The 18,587-nt window shown below is 42.0% G+C and overlaps 2 protein-coding genes across 2 annotated transcripts; both read left to right on the top strand.

Moving 5' to 3' along the window:
- Positions 1-3: 3 nt before the first annotated feature.
- Positions 4-18,189, top strand: actn2b (actinin, alpha 2b). The gene is made up of 21 exons (XM_071480287.1): positions 4-347; positions 3,531-3,645; positions 3,821-3,940; positions 4,022-4,108; positions 4,309-4,396; positions 4,841-4,919; positions 7,795-7,876; positions 8,156-8,241; positions 8,506-8,598; positions 8,903-9,133; positions 9,460-9,607; positions 10,005-10,155; positions 12,478-12,586; positions 13,378-13,518; positions 13,820-14,002; positions 14,316-14,450; positions 14,809-14,988; positions 15,260-15,406; positions 16,418-16,483; positions 16,596-16,754; positions 16,983-18,189. The coding sequence occupies exons 1-21, from the start codon at positions 216-218 to the stop codon at positions 17,139-17,141; spliced, it is 2,691 nt and encodes an 896-aa protein (XP_071336388.1). The 5' UTR covers positions 4-215; the 3' UTR covers positions 17,142-18,189.
- Positions 10,721-11,923, top strand: LOC139622744 (uncharacterized). The gene is made up of 3 exons (XM_071480296.1): positions 10,721-10,758; positions 10,856-10,914; positions 11,004-11,923. The coding sequence occupies exons 1-3, from the start codon at positions 10,736-10,738 to the stop codon at positions 11,855-11,857; spliced, it is 936 nt and encodes a 311-aa protein (XP_071336397.1). The 5' UTR covers positions 10,721-10,735; the 3' UTR covers positions 11,858-11,923.
- Positions 18,190-18,587: the final 398 nt, after the last annotated feature.

Below are 18,587 nucleotides of genomic sequence, written 5' to 3'. Positions count from 1 at the left end.
TAACGTCGCTCGTTCATCTGTGGCAACCGGGGCCAGACGTCTGTCAGGTCGGGAGGACAAGGGCAAGTGTGCGAGAGTGACAGAGAAGCAGCAGCAGCAGAACAGCAGCAGCTCGGAGAAGAGAAAGTCAGGAAACCACCCCCCCCCCTCTCCTCAGTATTACAGTAAAAGGATAACGCGTTTGAATTTCGGGGGAACAAGAAAACAGCGGCACAATGATGATGATGACCCAGGTGGAGACCACTGTGCGCTATGATAACGGCTACGAGGAGGAGTACATGATACAGGAGGATGAGTGGGACAGGGACATGCTGCTGGACCCCGCCTGGGAGCAACAGCAGAGGAAAGTAAGTCAAAGAAAGAACAAAATGATTAAACTGAACTGAATCCTAGCTAAATCTGTGGGTGTAAAGGAGAAAACTATACCCGAGTTGTGGCTCAGAATTACATTAGAAGCTTATTTTCAAAGTTGAAAAAAGTTTGTTTTATTAATATTTGATATTTTCATATAAATATAAGCCAGTAATTTGCTTATAAAGCATCGCACAACATAGTTCAACTCCGTCAAGCTAGGCATAGTAAATACTTTAACTTCCGGTTAACATTGTCAAAATAAAAGCGTTGACCGGATCAAACATAGCGAATTGCTAAAATGCGAACCATATTGATAAAGCATTTACCTCCTATATTTCTAAACTATCATTGCGTGTGTGTGTGTGTGTGTGTAGTTGAAAGGGAAAAGTGCCGTTAATAACTTAACAACGCACGCATGGCTAGTGGAATGAACGGCTCAAGGTTTAGAGTGTAGCTTTATTTTGAAGGACAGCATTACTTTAACTTCCGGCGTGGTTGTAGTTACTTGCCGCAGACGTGAAGCATCCGGGGTCCGGGGAGGGAGGCTTGACTGACGGATGCGGTGGGTACCAGCTAACAATAGCCCTGCCCTCCAGCGGCTCTGCGGGCTGATACGCGCGGAATGCGAGCTGTCAACAGATGCTCCTAACACATGATGACGCTCTTGGGATTAGAATGGACGCTCCATCTAATTTTAACCCCGGGACCAAAAGGCATTATAGTAGGGTTAATCCAGTGTCCTTGGTGCGGAATTCTTTTGTTTATAGAAACCACGCAGGAATATTGTACTGGGACCAGCTCAACTCAATATAGCCCCGGCCTCCCACATTGTCAGTTGGTTTTAGGGCTTTAAAAGTTGGCCAGAGCCTTAAAAGTGCATCTTTTTTGCACAACTGGAGGCCATCAGTTCAATGCCCATAACCTCTTGCGGCCCCTGCAGGGATGACAAAACTGTGTATTTCTGGTAACACAAGGCAGCAACACGATAGGCAGGTCCCTGGTCCATATGCACAGCTATTTTCCCAGTGTTTATCTTTTTACTGATTATAATTTGGAGTTGACAAGTGCTCATTGGAGAGTGGCTTGCTTGTGGAAGCAGCTGTTCAAAATCATCAGAACTGATAAAGCATCATTGCTGGCTGCACACAGTAACATTGGTATAGAGTTTCTTTTTGGCACTGAGGCAGATGAAGTTGATCTGGGCCCAACCAGCTCATCATGTACTCCTGCTAGACACTAACAATGAGCAGTAATGTTGCCACAAGGATTTTCTTTGCTTCATTAGGGGACACTTTTAGTTGATTTTTTAAAAATAATTTCACTCCAGCAGCCATAAATCTCTCATCCAGCTCAAGCCATGGTGCAGAGGGCTTATTTCAAAGCCTACCAGCAGCTGGGGTAGCTTTCCTTCGGTGGATATTAATGTGACTCTGCTTATTTGGACCTTTTTGAGTCTATTACCGGTTTATCATGGAGATTGATAAGGATTCAGTGCCCGTTCGGACTCTGCACTTCCATTGGGCTGTGTTACATTAAGTGAAAGTGCAACATTGTTATGGATAAGTAGTGAATATGCTCATGTAAGTTAAATAGGAGTTCAACATGAACGAAGAATAAAAAAAAAAAACATTATGATCCATTCACAAGGCTCTGTCTTTTCAGCACGAACATTCAGTTCTCATGTTTTTCCACCCCTCCTGGACACAGCCTGCCAGCCTCTGACCTAGTGAGGCCCGAAAGGCAGCCATAGGGTTGGTCCTTGCTGGATGTGATTCATAAATATTTTTAGCTTTAATCGTCACTGGTCAGTAGTGCTGGAGAGGGAGGCAGGGGGCTTGGAAAGTGGGCAGCAGGGTGCTGTCATTGTGGCTGAGTCAAATTTGGAGGGCCAGCAGGCCACGTTTTTTTAACAAGGAGGGCAGCAGTTCAATGTCACATACACCCTGGGGAAGGCCATTGTGGTCAATGTGATCTGCTCTAAAGCTGGTAATATTCTGTTTTTGAACCGGCACCCAGAGGGGAAGCCTGAGTGGCTGGCCAGGCACCCAGATGCAGTCCAACTGGGCATAAGGATTCGTAAGAATCGGGGTTGGAAAAAGTGTTATAATAAATTCATCAAGCAATGTCACTTTGCTGAATTTATTTCTCAGCCAATAAACTACATATATAAAATACACTCATGTAAAAGGACCCATTTGTCTTTGTGAAGGTGGGAAGTAAAAGAGCAAAATGTCATCAACAAGTCTAGCATCCACATAGCTTACATTACGCAGCATTGTCTTGTTTTTGTTTTTTGTTTTTTAATTGAAGTAGGAGCAGGGGTTAACATTTTTGTGGCATATCCTTAACATGATTATGAATGTGAAATTTTAACTATGCTTCCATCCTGCCTGTCTTCGTAGCTCAGCATGGTAAAGGGTGTCACCAGGAAGACCAGCATGCGTGTACTGTGATAAAACTATCTCTCTGCCCCTGGAACCAGTCACATCAGAAGAGGCAAAATAGTGACAGAGAGTGACGTGTGGGGAAAACTTTCTCTGGATCCACGTGACATTTTCACTCATGTTGTTGACATGGCGAGACGTTTTGACGTTTTTCCTCCCCGTCTCTTATCGTGAGGCACAGCAGAGCGGTCTAAATTTAACACCTTATATCGGTCGGAATGTGCTCTGTGGTCGGCCCCCTGCTTTCATCCGTAAAGCGCTGAGCGCCCGTGAACTCTGCTGCTGGCTATTGAGAGACTTTATAAAAATAGGAGGAGAAAGACAATCAGCCTGTCTTAACTTGATTTACAGTATTTCAGTACCACACATGGAGCACATTTGTACTGATGCTTGTTAGCTGTGGAACTATTGCAGGAAAAAGTGGAAACTGGACACTAATGGGTCACTGAGGGTTAATTTGAAAATGTAGCACTGGTCAAAGAGGTTAACATCGATTTGGTATATAGTCCTGAAGTAAAGACTTGTTAAGCTGTTAGCTGCCTCAGTTTATTTAGCTCTACTGCAGAGAGGAATATCATAGTGTAGGCCATGTAATGTAAAGGGGAATTCAAATGGAGTTGAAGACCAACTCGCTTTTAGGACTTCAAACTATGAATTGTGGTGCATCGGCAGAGTGTCACAGGAAGTGCAGAAATAACTGGCGTTGTCATGGATTTGTCCCTTTCCTGTTAGACCTTCACAGCCTGGTGTAACTCCCACCTGAGGAAAGCTGGTACTCAAATTGAAAACATTGAGGAAGACTTCAGGAATGGACTAAAGCTCATGCTGCTTCTGGAAGTTATCTCAGGTTAGATCACTAAAGGAGAATGTTTCTTTTATAACTTCATGTTTCCTCAGTTTATTTCAGTGATTTATTCTTTGTGCTGCTATACCATAATAATGTGCACATTATAGCCATGTTCACTGTAGTTCATGTGATATAATTGTATTCTTTTAACAATTGTTTATGTTTGTGTTTGCAGGAGAGAGGTTACCCAAGCCAGACAGAGGGAAGATGCGGTTTCACAAGATTGCTAACGTCAACAAAGCACTGGACTTCATCACAAGCAAAGGCGTGAAACTGGTCTCCATCGGAGCTGAAGGTACCCAAAGCCCTCCTGTATTTATGAATATAGTGCACTCCATCAGAGTGGAGTGATAATCAGATTTTGTTTGCCTTTCAGAGATTGTGGATGGAAATGTAAAGATGACTCTTGGAATGATCTGGACTATCATCCTCCGCTTCGCCATTCAGGACATTTCTGTGGAAGGTGAGAAATGAAATCCATAGAATCCCGATCTAGTCAATGTTCTACAGACAACTGAGTGCAGACATGCACAACATGTAATGGTGTAAAATGTACATTGGAGAGTTTTAAAGGGAAAAACAATCTGTGACCTGTGCAGAATCACATTATACAGTTAAATCAATTCTATGAAACCAGTCCCGGTGAATTCACTTTCTCCTCAGAAACATCTGCCAAGGAAGGTCTTCTCCTGTGGTGTCAGAGAAAGACTGCCCCCTACAGGAATGTCAATGTCCAAAACTTCCATGTCAGGTCAGTGTTTCACACACTAAATACTGCTCAGTGAGTCTTAAACGCTGTTTGGTTATAGTGATTTGGTTATAGTTTACGTGCTTGATAGTTAATCTAAGTTGTCCTCTAATTCTCTACCATCTTGTCATATTCCAAGCAAAAGGATGATGAATGTCAGCACATAATCCAAAATATTACTTTCATTTCATTTGGGCATACAAGACAATGTATTATAACAGTGTGCATTTGTACACTGAATAAGTTCATCTGATAGCATCATGTCAGATGCTATCAGACAAATAAACAATACAAAATATCAAGGCTTGAGTTTGGCAACAGCAAAGTGCTGTCGAACCTCTTATGCTAAATGCTGGAAGTGGACTCCAGCAGCTTCATCTCTGAGTCCAGTTAGTAAGCTTCCTCTGAACTGACATGTTGGTTCTCTCTGCTCGTCGGCTGGTGAAGCTGGAAGGATGGCCTGGCCTTCTGCGCCCTGATTCATAGACACAGACCCGACCTCCTCGACTACTCTAAGCTCAACAAGGTGTCGTGTGGTTTCACCTGTAACCAGGATGCTGTGTTTCAGCCCCAAACACTAACACACTGATCTCCACAAAATTAACACTTCTGTCACAGTGTGAACTGATGGATACAAACGCACACTGAACTCAGATTAATGGCACTTTCTGGTACTTTTTATGACGTTATGTTGTGAATCACTGAGGAGAAGTAGTCTATATTTGTAAGGCTGCATTTGAACTCTATCTTTTCTAATATTCTGTGTTGCTATTTTGATTGATATTCATTTAGAAACGCTTCGAATTCTGCATCATTTTATAGGACCAGCTCCATATTGTTTACATAAACATGTAAGATATTTGAGGTGAAATGACCTGTCCATGAGAAGTCCACTCAGTTGTCATAGGCAGACACTCTGTGCAGTAATGTTTGCTGTAGATAAACAGTGTTTTATTTGGCTAATGGATATAATGCTGCGTTAATTTATGGATGTGTTTCTGCTTCCCAGCAGTGTGTATTCATTTAGTCTCACCTCATGCTTCATTACTCTTAACTAAAGCAGTTTACTTGATACACAATTTCAGCATAATGAGCATGAAAAAGACTATTGCTTCGGTCCATTTTGTTGTGCACCCTACTGTGCCCGTCACAACACGGGGGTTAATGGCGGTGACATGTGACCTCTTGTTAACGACACACGGTGATAAATATGCAAAACAAGGCTTGTCCAGCTGCAGAATGTGACAAATGAATGCAGTTTGACATTTCTCATCCATTTACAGCCCTACACAGTGTCTAGCATATGGGTGTGTGTGTGTGCATAGTATTACCTGAGCTTTTAGTGTTTTTCAGATCAAACAAATCCACAGCTCCTTTGAATGTTGTGGGTTTAATGGATTCCCCGGACTCTTAATGTTTGTGTGTGAACAGATGAGGGCCTCGTTGAGCTGTGCTTCTTATTTGCAGAGTTAGAGAGCGCGGCTGACAGCCCTCCCATGTCTGTCAAGAAACAATAATGTAACGCACCCTTTCCCTCGTGGTAGAAGGTGCTGTCTTTGCCAGACGGGAAGGCTGTTGTGTGAAAATATGAGGATTCACTCTTCCATGGCAAGGTCTGATTTGATATAAGCCTGTAAGGTTTTATAGTGATTTCATCCATTGAATGTCTGAAGCACATATTTAAATAAATTATACTATATTATTATATTATAAATAAAGTAAATACAATTTTCAGGGTTTAAAAACCAGTAAAAACAGGAAAATTTTCTTTGCCCAGGCCAAATTTGGCCCAGTACTGTATATGTATAGTAGGGGAACACCATGGCTGGTTGGGAAGACTGACATTTTCATTTGTTTTGGAAACAGAGGCACTCACTTTTCAGCACACAACGCACTGGCCTGACTTGGAGTTGACCCTGAATAGTCACAGAAACATGAGCCTAGTCCCTGCAGAGCTCAGGCTTAGCTTTTACTTCTGCTATTGTCCACATTGTCACATAGTGTTCCCCAGTTAGAGGCTGCCGGCCCTCGTGTAAGTCATGAAGATGAAATGAAATGACTACTGTGATATTTCTTAGTCAAATCTTAAGTATCACTATAAGGATGGTGTCTTATTTTCACAAGTAGGAGAGGCTACTCGAGCTAAATATGAGTGAAGAGGCACGCGCACAGTGCACTATATCTATTTCTCTCTACTGCTTTTTCTCATTTTCCCCTCTTTTTTGACATACATATTCACTCACTCAGTCACACCGAGGCTTCTCAGTTCTGCTCACTCTGCCAGGAGACAGTTTCATTGTGTGCCAGGCAGCTGTTGAGTCTGGCTCCAGGTGAGCGTGTTCGTTAAGCTTGCAGTGTTACAGCCTGCTGAACCAACTCTGGTCAGGGGCACACACACACACACACACAGAGGACCCGGGGTATCCTTCTATCCACCCATCCATCCATCCATCCATCCATCCATCCATCCATCCATCCATCCATCCATCCATCCATCCATCCATCCATCCATCCATCTCTCCATTCCACCATCAATTTACTACCCTATCCATCTGTCTGTCTGTCTTGCACTGGATCTGTGAGCAGCTGGCCCTGTCATGTAGTGTGCCAACCCTCACCCCCTACCTTTATGGAACAGTGTTACAGAGATAGGGACAATAGCAGCAGCATGATAGCATGATCCCTTTACCTCATTGCACTCTCACTGACTATTCCATCAGCAGGGGAGGGTTCACTGTCAGCTGTTAGCTTGATTCACCACACCCACTCTGTTAAAACACTTGGTTTCTCCTGTCAGAGTCACTTGTGAGAGAAAAGAAAATAAGAAAATTATAACAAGAAAATATATAATGTTAACTGTAGTGAGTTCATTCATTTCCTGATTAATTTATGACAATGTATCATAATAATTTAGTTGTTCAAGTCATTTATAAAATAAAGATAACAAACACCTTCTGGTAGCAGATTCATGAATGTTAAGATTTGCTTGCTTTTGTCATCTCTCATCTTGAAGACCTCACTTTGACATGTTACAGGCAGGTTACTACTTTTGTAGTTGTCAAATAAAAGCAAAACATGTAAAAAAAATCTATAAAGGTTATGGATTTGAAAAAATTATAACAAGTGACTTTCCCATGGAGAGTTGATGGTTTCATCCAACTGATCAAACTACAATAATCAACATGGGAAAGACCTAAGAAGTAAGAAAAAAAAAGTCTATTGTAAGTGTTGTCTAGAGGCTATATCAAATGTAAATTCAAAAACAAGTGCTATTAGGTTAATATGCATGTACAGTTGGTGGTGAGAGTATAATGTGTCCACCATAGCATGGAGGTCAGCGCAGTGGCATTTTAAGTCCGGCATTGCTGTTCAGTGATGTAGAATTGTGTTTCTTTATTTAGGATGATCCTCTGGGGAACCTGAACCTGGCTTTTGAAATAGCTGAGAAACACCTGGACATTCCCAAAATGCTGGACGCTGAAGGTAATGTTTTATGGAACAGAAGCCAAAAATGAGTTTTTGAATTGAAATGTTAAACTTTATCCCAATTTTATCTCATATCCGGTTCTTTGAAATCTGTCTCAACAGTATAATTGCTTCTGTAATTATATATCTGTATAGATCAGAAGCCACAATAAATTAAAAGCTCAAAGTAGACTGACAGTGGATGTTTCTGCCTTCTTCCGTTCTTCAAAGTAATTTTCCACTTATTTGATTTTTCCCTTTTTTTCACTTGACTTTTCATCCCTCTCAATGCCGTAGATATCATCAACACCCCCAAGCCTGATGAAAGAGCTATCATGACCTATGTGTCCTGCTTTTACCATGCTTTTGCTGGAGCTGAGCAGGTATAGTTGCTTGATCCTATCCCTTTACCAATTTGTATTTTCAGATGAGTTAGCTATCCCTGTTTCTCCTGTACAGTCCATATGTATTTATAGGACAGAGTCAGGTGCAGAACTCTATTGTCAGTTTGATTTTGATATTTCATTCTGATCAAAAAATGTATTGTGAGAATATTATTTAGGCATATTGGAAGGATGAATGGGAGCATGGCCCACTGTGCTACTTTGCTGATGTAATTACATCATTCTCGTGCCCTGTGCTCTCAGGCAGAGACGGCTGCCAACAGGATCTGTAAGGTGCTCGGTGTAAACCAGGAGAATGAGAAACTGATGGAGGAGTATGAGAGACTGGCCAGTGAGGTAAAGTAAGATTTCAAATTTCATTAAAGAAATATCCTCTTGTATGATGATGACACTTTGTGAAATCAATCCATTGTTTTTCTTTTCAAACTGAAACTAAACTTAATCTGGTGTATACAGAACAAACATAGGTTTAGATTAAAAAACCTTTCTTTCCCGCATTAATGAATTGCATTTGTGTGATAAGCTGAGACCCATCTGTTGAAAAACTGAATAATTCATCAGTCTTCCTGACATACTACTATCTTAACATGGAGCGCTCTTTCCTCCCAGCTTATTCCCATGTTGTCCTTGTGTTTCTCAGCTGCTGGAGTGGATCCGCCGCACCACTCCCTGGCTGGAGAACCGGACCCCAGAGAAGACCATGGCAGAGATGCAGCGGAAGCTGGAGGATTTCAGGGACTACAGACGCCAGCATAAGCCCCCTAAGGTGCAGGAGAAGTGCCAGCTGGAAATTAACTTCAACACCCTGCAGACCAAATTGCGCATCAGCAATCGCCCTGCCTTTATGCCCTCTGAGGGGAAGATGGTATCTGTAAGTCACGACTCCAAATTCTTGCTCTGCTTACAATTAAACAGTTGAAGAAGTGTTTGTGATTGTGTGCACCACTATTAATGTGCCTTATATCACATTCTGCCACATTAGTCTTAAGGCAAATGCTTAAGAGGTTCCATCTTACACAGGACTAAGGAGTAGCAGGAACTGGCATTGTACCAACAGAGGGGGATTTGTTTTATACTTTGTTTGCAACTTCAAATAATATTTAGCAATTTTTTCCGATTTGCTATGGTTGAATAAATTGTAAACTTCTTAAGTGAGTTAATTTCAATGGTGATTTTTCATTTTCATTTTGTTTACAGGACATAGCCAGTGCATGGCAGGGCCTGGAGCAGGCAGAGAAAGGCTACGAGGAGTGGCTCCTCACAGAGATACGTAGGCTCGAGAGGCTGGACCACCTGGCAGAAAAGTTTCGCCAAAAAGCCACCAATCATGAGAACTGGGCCAGTGGTCAGTTGAAGTGCATTTGGCTTTTTAACTGTCTGGATGGGCTGCTGTTGTGTCTGTCACTCACGGCTATGTCCATATGTCTGCATGTTCATCTGTTTATCTTGACTTATTAGCTCCTTGTTTATCTACAGGCATCTGCATTCCTGCTTCTCCGCCTGCTTTTCAGTGTTCAAGGGTTTCATTTAACCTCAGGGTTTGTTTAGACTCGTTCGTAATGAGATTTGATCGAGGGTTTTAGTCTGTCCAATATAATCAGCCTATAGTGGAGTGTAACAGGTCATTTTCTCCATCTGCAATGGCCAAATAAGGCCTGTGTTTAAACCTAACCTATTCATTAAATAGTTGTGCGTTTCTTTTACCTCATCCTTTTCTCTCTTTGCCTATTTGTGATATCCAGGTAAAGAACTGATCCTCTCCCAGAAGGACTATGAAACAGCCACTCTGACAGAAATCAGAGCATTGCTTCGAAAACATGAGGCCTTTGAGAGTGACTTGGCAGCCCACCAGGACAGAGTGGAGCAGATTGCCGCCATTGCACAGGAACTAAAGTACGTACTCCCTATAGCAGATGTTTGCAGTCATATGTCATGGAGGCCCAGGGGTATGTTTTCACTCCTGCCAAACATAGCATTTGGGAGATTGGTGGTTTTGTTTTCTATTTCTCTCCTGTAAATATTATTCTAAAAGCCTATTATTCTAATAGTAATAGCACTGCCCCCATAGAGAATTTGCAACACTTCAGCGGTCCCATAAACATTTCATCTGTTTGTTCACATTTAAGACAGTTGAAGAAGAAAGTTGGAATAATATGATCTCACTGTCCTCAAACTGCGATTTACATGCAAGATGATTTTAAACCAGTTTGGAAAAAGTAGTCATGAAAAATTGCTTCAACCCTCTTCTTCTTAACAAGGTGCCTGTCACTAAAGGACAGTATATCTCAACACAAAGATACAAGGGTGAAGGGTGTGGTTCACTGGCATGCTGACAATTTCAATCAGCAGTCAATGATGTGACGCACCTGTCCACCGTTACCTTCTCAGTCTGGGATTGGCCACAGAGTATTTCCTGTTTCATATTTAACCAGCGCTCTGGGAGAGGAAGATATCATTTCAGCTGACAAGCAAAATGGCTGCACGGGTTCCTGCAAGGTATGTGACAGTTAAATGACTATGTTTGCTTGTTCATTCTCTATTTGCGGGTTGTTTAGTTTTCTCAAATTTTTGACTGTGCTGTTTTCTTTTACAGTCAGTTGCTCCTCATTGCACTGTTAAGTTGGAATGTCCATTGCTTCCCTGCTAAAAAAGGTAAAGACAACTGCAACTTGACTATACATGTCCATAGATGCTTACAAACATGATGCCCCCCCCCCCCTTTTTTTTTTTCCTTCTTCCAGACTGGAGCCAGCCAAATTATGAGGGCAGCAGGTCTAACATGGAGGTGCCTCCTGGCCTCCATTATAGCTCATCTCACGGTGCTCCTATTCAGCCTTCCACTATGAATCATCCTGCTGTTTCATTCCTCCATAACCCAGAGAGAAGGTATCCTAGTCCTGTGAGATCCAGGCTGACTGCACGCCCCTCCAGTGAGGCTTCATGGAATGTGGCTCCTGGTTGGGACCCTGTGGAAGAGTCAACAACTGCCCACAGTGTGTCCAGAACATCTCAGCCCAGACCTGGCATTGGCCTTCCTCCCCCTCCACCTTTGTTTCAGGCAGGTGAGCTTGCGCACTATGAAGACAACTTGGTGCATGGTACCGAGGAAAGGGAAACTGAGGAGCTAAACTTGGTGCCGCCTCCACCTCCTCCATATCCTGGACCTCTCTTCCAGGCCGGTGAGTTGGATCACTATGAATCTGTCCTTGAGCATGGAAATGAAGAGAGGGAGACTGAAACTGAAGAACCCATCTATGCACATGGAAGTCGAGCAAGGGAATCAGAAAGCTTAATGCGTCTGCCACCATTTGAGCTGTACAATCCTCCCACATCTAACAGCAATTTGCAACCGGCTCCACCAGCAGTGAGCCCAGTTGGACCAAGCAAGTACTACCTCTTCTTGACTGGCCAGCTTCCTCCTGGCACTTTCTCACACTTTGAGTCAGACTACGAAAGTGGGATAGACCACTGGGATGACGTCCATTATGAGAGATACCACTTCCCCATTGCTCAAAGTCCAGTTATCTCCCCTCAGACCCAGGAGGTTCCCAGTGATGCACTATGGCGGCCGCTAGACACAAGTCTTAAACAGTAGTTCCTTCAGTTTACTCTGAAATGTGTATCTGCATTCAAGTAATGAAATAAACAAAATGCTAAAATATTCTCCTGTGTGGTGTCTTGTCTTCACGTTTGCCAATGTCTTCAAAGCCGCAGGGGCAGCTTCAGGTACCAGTGTTAGAAAACTGAAACCCAGTCTGGCACAGACTCGGTGGTAGTCTTAGCTGTTCGAGAGCCTCATTCATGAGGATAAATGTAACTGAACTTGCAAAGGTCAGTGGCCATGGAAAGAAATCCAAACATGCCCTAGTGTTCAGAACTGTTTATAGTAGCACCCATAAGCTAGTGCATGTCAAGACTTTTTTTTTTTTTTTTTTTTTAAATGTTTTAAACCCTAATTTTCATAAGAGTTCAGTTAAACAATATATAGCTGCAGTTAATCAAGTTTTGGGAGTGCAGCCTTCAATTTACACTATAAATCTTAGCAGTTTATAATGTCAGGTCTTTCTAGTTGGGAGTAAACAATTATATCTGACATTTGCCACTGGCTTTTTATATTTTTTTTTTTTTTTTGGAAAAGTGCACCTAAATGCCTGACACTATAAAACTCTTCTCCATAACTGAAATGAACACCAGTACATTCTTTGTTTTTTCCAGTGAGCTGGACTACCATGACGTGGCTGCTGTGAACCGGCGTTGCCAGAGTATCTGTGACTTGTGGGACAAACTGGGAACCCTGACTCAGAAGAGGCGAGAGGCACTGGAGGTATGGGCAACATTCAAGGTTGTCAACATGATGAATAGCATTCATAACCGTTTGACCAGTTTTTCCTCATAGGCTTAATGTTTTTCCATGTTAGCTAGTGAGTTCCTTAAACTTGGATTGATTTCTTTTCATGTTATAACTTGGTAAGACCCCACAAGAGTGTGCTAATGTCTCACACTGACCACAGTAGAGGCAGAATTAAGATGCATCCGCAACCAATTTAATCAAAATGTCAGTGTAAGCATATTTAGGTGTCTGTCATTGACATCTAAACAGTCAAGTGACACAATTGATTGATGAGGAGAGATAATTGGATCCCCTTTAAAATCCCTGACCCAGATAGGAGGGGTAAAATTGGAGTGTGTAGGGGATAAAGGAGAAATAGATGTAAGAGTCCTGTCCAGGGAAGGGACTGGCTCAAAGCCCACTGGCCACTTCCTCTGATCCATGCTGGCCATTCCAGACCTGCAAATGTGTGAGGGCCCGGGAAAAGGGCCAAGGATTAAGTCTGAATGACAGGGACAGGGGTCTGTTTTCTGTCTGTCTCCTGCTCCCCACCATCCTCTGCTGAGGGGTGGAACTCTGTCAGCAACAACCAAGCTAAAATTGGGGGTTAACAAGGCCATACCAGTGTTATGACTCCTGGGATTAGTCATCAAAACAGTGAGGGAATGTTTGTTTTCGGATTTGCGTGTGAGATGTGAACATGATGATTCCTCCTCAGTTCAGGTAAGTGTTCAGGATTTAAAAGATCTACAAAAATTGCACGTTATATCTCGCAATCGTTTCAGCGGACAGAGAAGCTGCTGGAGACTATTGATCAGTTGTTCCTGGAGTTTGCCAAGAGGTCGGCTCCTTTTAACAACTGGATGGAAGGAGCCATGGAGGATCTGCAGGACATGTTCATTGTGCATACTACGGACGAAGTCCAGGTAGGCATCCAGTACTCAGAGCGCAGTAGACTCAGACTCTGCTATTTGTTTGAGTATAGTTGCATTTTATATTTCACTGCCCAGGTAAGACTATCCTCACATTTTCCCATGATTATGTGTCATGTTTGGGTGTTTATTATTCAGGCTGCAGACTGCTGCTTTTCATTGTAAATATCTCTGAGGCGTTTACTTTTGTATAGGGAGCAATGTTTTCTGCCCAACCCACAAAAAACAATATCATCACTCTTGAGAAATTTGAAATTGTAATAAAATTTCAGGGCTTCCCTTATCCCCCCGCCAGAGTCTAATTGCAGCTCATGACCAGTTCAAAGCTACTCTACCTGAGGCGGACGTGGAGAGACAGGCCATCTTGGGAATCCACAACGAGGTGCAGAAAATTTCCCAGAGCTATGGGATCAAGGCCAACATTATCAACCCTTACAGCACCATTACAACTGAGGAGCTTCTCAACAAGTGGGAAAAGGTAGGTACAGCTATAAAACTCACATGCTTCGAGGTATAAAGTCATTATGCAGATAGTGGCCGTCTGGCCATATAAAAGCAGTCATTATAAAAAAGGAGCGCAAGGACAGCAGTGTCTACACTCTGCAGATAAAGTAAAGTGTCGCTTTAATGTTTTATCACCAAGTTGAAGGACTCAACGTCCAGTAAGGATCTAAAGCATATAATCTAAATATATTAGCAAAATTCTGTTTAATGCTTATGGCTCTTTTCAGGAGGAGCCAGCTTCTCACAATACGATGTAAGGCCTCTGTGTACATGTGTGTGTTTTCTAGGTGAAGAAGCTGGTTCCTCAGAGGGATGGTGCCCTCCAGGAGGAGATGGCACGCCAGCATGCCCACGAAAGGCTTAGACGGCAGTTTGCTGCCCAGGCTAATCTCATTGGTCCCTGGATACAGGCCAGGATGGAGGTTAGACATACAGGCTTCATAAGCAATTTGACAGTTATCTCCGTCTAATCAAATAAAGACCTAAAATGAAAGATAATTCTATTCAAATTCACTGTGCATAAGGGAAGTACAATGATGGTGATTTTCCTGATAATGATGTCGATAATTGAATAATGCCAACTAAAATGGCGGAATATTATTATACACATACAATTTTTCTTTATCAAATGATATAGACCCTGACAGAATTTACTCTTAGACACAAGTAAATGACTTCCTGCAGTATCAGTAACAAAACCATTAGATCTTTAGACCAGCGTCTTTGATCTAAATTGGGCCAAAAATTAAGTTGGTCTTGTTGCATGTCTTACCCTAACAGGAAATTGGGCGCTCCTCCCTGGACATAGGAGGCACCCTGGAGGACCAGATGACCCAGCTGAAGCAATTTGAGCACGTGATTGTCGCTTACAAGCCCAACATCGATAAGTTGGAGGGAGACCACCAGCTTATCCAAGAGTCCCTGGTGTTCGATAACAAACACACCAACTACACTATGGAGGTAAAGGGCAGTGGCAAACAGTGTTACAAATATATGCACACATGGATAGACATGAACAGTAGGTGCATGTACAGTACAGTATTTGCAAATATTCAATACATACACACACCCATAGCAGCTCTGCATGGATACTGAAATTCACAAATGTGTAAATAGGTAAAGAAACATACATTTACTGCAGATATGCAGTTTTTAAACATTCATTATTCATCAAACTGGTTGATGTGTGTCTACTCTGTTTGAACATGCCTGCTCTGTATGCCATCAACAGCACATCCGTGTCGGGTGGGAGCTGCTCCTTACAACCATCGCCCGAACCATCAACGAGATCGAGACCCAGATCCTGACCCGGGATGCAAAGGGCATCACTCAGCAGCAGATGAATGAGTTCAGATCCTCTTTCACCCACTTTGACCGGGTACAGCTCACATTGTCCATTTGAGTGACTGACCTAAAGCAATCTGAGCGATTCAGAAATGGAGCAGAGGGTATCCACGTATTTATAGATAGTCCTATAACTGTGAGCACGGTGACCCGAATGTCCTCCCTGGTGTTTGTTTGTGTGCAAGAGGCTGAATTCTTGCCAGATCCAGGAGCAGTGTTCAGCATCTGACCCTACATTCGACCCAAAGTGATGCCTGGTGGAGAAGGTGGATGACAGATTTTCTCCTTTTCTCTCTTGGCCATCACAAACAATCCATTATAAACAGTTGTTGTTGTTGTTGTTGTTGTACTGTGAAATGTTAAGCCATATTTAGGTAGATTTTATGCAATTTTTCGACCTTTTCAGTTTTCATGAAGCGTAACAACGAATGGTTCATCTAAGTATGCTATTTCATTTATTCATGCTACATCGGTAGGAATTTCACTGATTATGTCTCGCTATGCCAGAGTAACAGCATGGATAATACACCCAACAAATAGGAACTGCGGCACAAAATTGGTACACTATTGCTGTGTAGCAATGGCCCGGATAAGAAACATTTTGTTTGCGTATACAGTGTGCAGTTGTACTGTGTGCATGCAAGCATATGAGCAATGTTACAATTACTTCTTTACTGAGTTCTCAAGTTCTCATTTATCATGGAATCTTCACCATCTTCAGTGCCTTATCACAAAAGCCAAGAGCTTATGTGCTTAAAGTTGAAAGCATTCCTCCTCTGTGATATTTATTATAATGCGAAACATCTGTCAGTGTCAAATTTGAAAAGTTAAAGCATATATTACATGTACATACATACATTCAGTTTTCAGTCATTCAGTTACAATATGCTGTACTGTGTAATGCAGTTGTATATCTACTATATATATACTATACTATATCTGGCCTTCCCTTTGTTTTGCTTCAATCTTTCCTGTGATCTCCCCTGACTCTACTTTCCTCTTTGTTTCCTATGTTGTGAACTTGAAATTTGGCCACCAACTGTAGAAAAAGAATGGAGCAATGGACACTGATGACTTCAGAGCTTGCCTCATCTCTATGGGATATGACTTGGTATGGTGGGTGGATGGGGCTGTGTTATTAGATGCTTCACAATTTTGTCTTTGCTGTATTTTACACATATACTGTTCATACTCCTCTCATTCTCCATCCATGCCTTTCTCAGGGAGAGGTGGAGTTTGCCCGTATAATGATGCTGGTGGACCCTAATGGTACTGGAATCGTCTCCTTCCAGTCTTTCATTGACTTTATGACCAGAGAGACAGCTGATACAGACACTGCCGAGCAGGTTGTGGCATCCTTCCGGATCCTGGCAGCTGATAAGGTATATTTGAGTGTTTGTGTTAGTGTGGCTTACCGGCACATGGGCAGATATTCTTAGCCAACACTAATCTATTTGTTTCCAGTCATAATTTCCAAGAATTTGCTGTGCCAAGATGATTTATGAGCAACCATTTTGTTCGTGAGCTAAAAATGAAAAAGGGTGGTATTTGCATGAATCTTCTGAATCTGTACTACATGCCTGAAACACATTCTCCTTCCACCACCACAGCCCTACATACTAGTGGAGGAGCTAAGGAGAGAACTTCCTCCTGAACAAGCAGAGTATTGCATCATGAGGATGCCGCCTTACGCCGGCCATGGAGCACCACCGGGGGCACTGGACTACACTGCCTTCTCCACTGCGCTCTATGGAGAGAGCGACCTTTAACCCAACTAGAAAACCTTTAAACTACTGACCGTTTACCTAACCACCCTCTCCATGCCTCCCCTCCATCGCTTCATGAATTTAAGGAATCTATAAGAAAGTTGGATCAAATATGTTGAATGAAATGTGTTTGTGACCATACCAACTGTTTGTTGATTAGTTTTCTGACGCATTAGATTGTCTACAATCATGCTGAGCATTGTCATGTGTCTCGGTGCTCTTCTTATGTCCTCTTGGATAAAAAATGCCCCCTAAACGAAAAGAAACTGCCATGATCAAATTAGATTGTGAGAAACAATGCATTGTACATTTTATCTTGTGTGTTTTGGTATTTATGCAGAAAGTACAGTTCTGTGATTAAGATGAAACTAAATTTACATCATCAAAAATGCAGATCACTTTGTAATACTCATATAGCAACAGGATCATAGCGTTTCACTAGTTTATCAGTGGAAGAAATTGGACATAAAAGTCCTGTTTCATCTGCCCCTGTCATGTATTGTTATATTTCCTCGCAGTGCCTTTGTTTGGGGAATGCAATCTCCTGATAAGAAATTTTGAGATGCTTAAAGTGAATTACAGTTTGTAAAAGCAATTTCAGATCTACTGCCATCCAACAATAAACACTGTAGAAAATGGGTTCCCAAAGGGCTAAAAATACACACTAACAGGGGAAAAGTGGGAAACCACACGAATGCAGAAGTAAATGTTTACAATTGTTCAGTGGAGACAACGCAGGAGACTAAATGTGCAGTATTCATGAGGTACATGTTTGAAGATGAAGCATTTTCTCAGGCAGCAGCAAACATGTTAATGCCCACATGTGCCTAGAGTTAACTGCAATAACTGCACAGAAGTAAATACACAAATAAAAGGTCAAGTGGTTTCCCAGTTTTCTTTTGTGACACATTTTCAGGCCTATTGATAGAAGTATATCCATCCGTATATCAATTTATCCACTTTTGTCCATATTAAACAGCTGTTTGGCTACATGTTACCTTTCACTGTACTCACCTTGTATGCTGTTTGAAAATAAAATTAAGAAACTGCAGTTAAAGAATTTCCATACATAGTAATCAAAATGTGCTGGTGATGCACGCACAAGTCTGGATACTAACCATGCTAATTACGTTTGGCAACAACAATCTCTATGTAATGCTCTGAATCAATAAGAACCAGTGTTTGTGATTTCACACTCACAATATTGTGGAAGTTTATCAAATTGATGGAATTTACCACAGCACACAAAATGAACCCAAGGCACTGGAGCAATAATAATTTAATATTATATTTAATTGCAATCAATCCCCTTTAAAAGATAAGTTTATTTTTTTCTGAGACTGATGAACATTGCTTCAGAAACTACTGAACTCTATAGGTCCAAGAGATGTTCCCATTTTTGCTGAAGAATTTGTTTTATTTTGGCAGGAAAATAAAGATACTCAGGCT

This window comes from Trachinotus anak, unplaced genomic scaffold (genome assembly GCF_046630095.1).
Source record: "Trachinotus anak isolate AG129_WGS33_773 ecotype Australia unplaced genomic scaffold, CSIRO_AGI_Tana_v1 ptg000007l, whole genome shotgun sequence".
Lineage (NCBI taxonomy): Eukaryota > Metazoa > Chordata > Actinopteri > Carangiformes > Carangidae > Trachinotus > Trachinotus anak.
The sequence above is the reverse complement of the archived record's forward strand: the minus strand, read 5'-3'. Positions and strand labels throughout refer to the sequence as shown.